The sequence below is a fragment of the Cyphomyrmex costatus genome, unplaced genomic scaffold, assembly GCF_001594065.2.
Source record: "Cyphomyrmex costatus isolate MS0001 unplaced genomic scaffold, Ccosl1.0 scaffold2105, whole genome shotgun sequence".
Lineage (NCBI taxonomy): Eukaryota > Metazoa > Arthropoda > Insecta > Hymenoptera > Formicidae > Cyphomyrmex > Cyphomyrmex costatus.
The window spans coordinates 13521-18157 of NW_017276154.1; the positions used below are offsets into that span (position 1 = coordinate 13521).

At 39.9% G+C, this 4637-nt stretch overlaps 1 protein-coding gene across 1 annotated transcript; it reads right to left on the bottom strand.

Moving 5' to 3' along the window:
* Nucleotides 1-2464: 2464 nt before the first annotated feature.
* Nucleotides 2465-3151, bottom strand: LOC108773504 (uncharacterized). Its single transcript, XM_018539337.1, has 2 exons — nucleotides 2785-3151; nucleotides 2465-2712 (listed from the first exon to the last, which is right to left on the bottom strand). The coding sequence occupies exons 1-2, from the start codon at nucleotides 3137-3139 to the stop codon at nucleotides 2567-2569; spliced, it is 501 nt and encodes a 166-aa protein (XP_018394839.1). The 5' UTR covers nucleotides 3140-3151; the 3' UTR covers nucleotides 2465-2566.
* Between the last annotated feature and the right edge of the window lie 1486 nt (nucleotides 3152-4637).

Sequence of the window (4637 nt, forward strand, 5' to 3'; positions counted from 1 at the left end):
CGAACGAGGAAATGTTCGACCCGTCCAACAGGACAACAGAAATTCACGAACTTCCGAACAACCGACGAATAATTCATCATCGCACATATCTCGCGAATCCGGAGGATCCTTCCACTTCCTAACATTAAAAGAAGCACGCAATATGATCCCCGAGATGGACGGCACCTCGCGAGATCGCGTGCAAGAATTCATACAGGCGAGTGAATACGCCATACAACACGTTCATCCCGCGGATACATCGACCTTATTAGAAGCCGTATTACATACCAAGTTCAAAGGAAAGGCGATGAAAGCATTTAAAGATAGAGAAATTACCAGTTACAAACAACTGAAGGACGAGCTAGAAACGGAATATTTGAGTCGAAGAAGTACCGCGCATCTACAGCTCGAATTCAACGCACTGAAACAAAGGCCGACGGAAACCGCACAAGAATTCGGTCGTCGAGTAGATACTTTGACCATGGAGCTATTCGACTCCATGGAGGAAGGGAAAAACCATACCCCCGAGCTACGACGAGGCATCCTGGAGAATATTAAGGATCAGGCGCTATTGAACTATCAAATCGGGCTACGCGAAGAAATAAATACATTAGTACGCTCTCAGCACTTCCGAACGCTTCAAGAAGCCATAGCCGGAGCAAGTACCGAAGAAAAAATAAAAGGTCTAAACGACCGACACCGCGCGTATCAACGCGATAAGAAAATCGACTCGAATCATTACTCGTCGCGAAATTTACGAAACCCCGCACCCCAATGCGGAAAATGCGGAAAAACGGGCCACATCGGTCAAAACTGTCGGACGAGCCGCTACGCGAACAAATTTTCCTTGCCGCGAGCTGACAAGCCAGCAGGAATTAATACCGTCGAAAAATTTTGCACGTATTGCAAAAAGGCGGGACATAATCGCGAAGAGTGCTGGACACTTAACGGGCGACCCGACAAAAATACGCGACCACGCGCAAAACGTGAAATAGAGAACAAAACAAAGCGAGTAAACTCCGCCGTAAAGGTGAGAAATCAAAGGAGCAAGCGAAACAGCGATAGCGAAGACGCATCGTCTGATAGCAGCGAAGAAGAAGAAGGAGCGAAGACGCGAAGAACGCGACCAGCGATAGAGCATCAAATAACGCAAGTCACCGGACATCATGCGAATAGCGGTCTTAGACTAATAACGTTGCCAATAAAAGAAATAAAAAAGGGGCGTATAAATCTATTACTTGATACCGGCGCTACACTAACGCTAATTAAAGTAGGAAATTTAAAAGGCGAAACGCCCATAACCGAGAAGCCAATGGCTCTCACCGGAGTGACGGGTCATCAAATCAAAACCATAGGAAAAATAAAGGCAACCGTATTGATAGGAGATAAAGAAATAAAACACACCATGTACATCGTGAAGGACGACTTCCCTATCGACTATGCAGGAATACTCGGTATGGATTTCCTACAAAAGCATAAAATTAAAAGCGATCAAAAGAATTATCTTCAAGTTGATGGAGTAACATTAAAACTCCACCCTTACAAAAAATTAACGCTGACACCTCGCAGCGAAACTATTATCCAAGCAGTAACCGACCAAAATCGCATTGGAATAATAAAAGCAGAAGAAACCGCGCCAGGGGTTTTCATCGGGAGCTGCCTTGTCGAGCCCCGCGAATACATGTGCCCCGTGAGCGTCATAAATACTACGGAGAACGAAGTAGAAATACAAGTACCGTATGTCAAACTTGAAAATTTAACAGAAGACTTTAATGAAGCGCTAAACATAAACCACGCGACGAGCAACGAAAAAATCGAATTACCGCGTGAAGAAAAAATCAAGAATCTACTAGGAATCACTCATCTAAATGAAGAGGAAAAAAGAACATTATTAAACATATGCGAAGAATTCAGCGACGTATTCCATCTAGAGGGAGAACCACTGACGTGTACGAGTATCGTATCGCACGAGATAACGACGCGAGCTGACTCCGCGACTGTAAACGTACGACCGTACCGACTCCCAGAAAAGCATAAAAAAGAAGTAAATAAACAAATACGTAAAATGTTAACGCAAGAAATTAAATCCCGCATAGGAGACAAAGTACTACTATATGACGAAACGCTACGCCGCGGACGATCGAAAAAAATTAAACGCGTTATGGACAGAACCATACGTGATATTAGAAAAGAACTCAGTTAGATGTTAATTATACGATAAAAATAGGCTGAAAAACAATCCGCGCACACGCGAACCGATTAAAACAATTTATCGAGCATTAGACGATTAATAAAATTAATAAATAAAAAACGATTATAAAATAATTGTGATCCGGGAAACATATATAATCGTCTTAAACTATACCTAGAAAACTAAAAATAAGATTAAAAATAAATATAAAAATAAATACAACTCACCAATGAAGATAGACGACAGTCCAATGTCACAAATAGTAATCCAATAATAAAAAATAAACTACACTACACTAATAACTATTTACCGCACTAATAAAAAAGATAAAAATAATAATAAAAAAATAATAGAAAACTAACACTAAAAGTTAATAATAAAGAAAAGACTAAAAACTCAATCGGCGGAAGTGCCGGGTCGTGGATCACTAACACTGACACCACGACCACGATCACCTAGACGGAGGACAGCCAGGATTTGAGCACGACCGCGACCGCCTACGCGGACGATATCCTCCCGAGTCCATCCGTCCAAGATTCCATCATGGCCACGACCGCCTATGCGGAGGAAACCCTCCCGATTTGGTCCATGGACAATTTCACCCCGAGCGTGACCATGACCGCGACCGAAAATACGGACATTCCCCCGATTCGGATCGTCAGGAACGTCTAACTGACCGCGGCCACGACCCTCCTGAACAAAGCGGAGGTGCATCACAGAAAAAGGCGCACCACGACCACGACCGCGACCAGGAACAAGTAAACCCTGCCGACCCAATCGGTCTATTACGGCAGCAAGGCCCACGCGAGGACCTGGGTTCACGGGATCCGGAACGATCGGCACCCCCGCAACAAACACTGACTTAACATCAGGAATAGTAATCCCGCACATAATTAAGCGAACTAAATAGTACAAGTACAACTTCACTATACGGAACGTGCAAGACGACTGACGAGACAGCGAGCACATAAAAAATCTTCTCAAGCAAATTAATAAGAATATAATATGAGAAAGCCTCGACACAGCAGAAGATAAAAAACGAGACCACGATAAAATACACCTTGAACGAACGAACGAACGAACGAATAAACGAACGAATATAAAAATCTACATAAGATAAAATAAAAAATAATCTAACTAACGCAAAAATATTGTAATTTCAGAATAATATTAAACATCACCTTAATACAAGGCGACATCAAAACAGATGCACTCTGCGAGATAAATAAATTCAACGACAATCCAGGAACATACTTCGAACACATAGGAGACTTGCAATTAATACAATCATCCTGGAAATTAGTCATACAAATAAACATTACTGCGTTACCAATAAGATTAGAACAGACGCAAAAATATATACAAAAATTCGGAGCAATATGTCACCTTTCCGTAAACATTGACAGAGACATTTTTGCAAATCTTAAATCAATACTAGAAAACGGGTACAGACAAGCTGACCAATTAGTAACGAAAATAACGTCCACATTTCAAAAATCAAAAATCCAAAAAAGAGGACTTATTAACGGAATAGGAACAATCGCGAAAACATTATTCGGTACTATGGATGCCGACGACGAAAAATTAATAAACGAGCAATTAAATATACTAGAAAACAAACAACAAGCAACGCAACACGCTGTAAAAAATCAAATAAAAATATTACAGACGACAATAGCTCACATTGAAAACACTGAAGAGACTATACAGACTAACGAATATACACTAGCGAACGCAACAAAAAAGTTAAAAACACAACTACTTACAAATGAAAAGACAATCAATATACACGAACATTTTATCGTCATCAACGCAATACTAAATGACTTAATACGTGACGCACAAGACATTTTAGAATACTTAGTCTTCATAAGAGTAGGAACATTAAATCCTAGATTAACACCAGTTAGCGCTATCATAGAAAACCTTAGAGACACAAGTCTACAACTTTCCGAAGAACTTCGTTTTCCCTTTAAAATCGGAAATAACGAGTGGCCAACGATAGAAAAAACGGCTACTATAAGCGCCTATTGCGACTCAAAAAGCATATTTACGGTTTTACAATTTCCGTTAGTCGCACCATCAAAATATAAATTAATAAACGCTATTACATTACCTGTAACACACCACAAAAATGTATTCGTGAATTTAGAAATAAAAAATCCCTTATTCGCCGTGAACATAGAAGGACATTCTTATTTTATAATAACTGAAAATAATTTACAAAAATGTAAAAAACTCGATAGCGAATATTTATGTAATGGAAACTTCGCAATACGTCGCGCGAACTTAGATAAAACGTGCGAAATAGAAATATATTTAGGAAACACCGAATATAATACGAATTGTAAAATAGAAAAAACAATACTAAATAATACCCTGTGGATACCCTTAAATAATCCACACTCTTGGTTATATACGACTGCGAAAAAAGAAGAAATTTATATACAGTGTAAAGACCACGGGA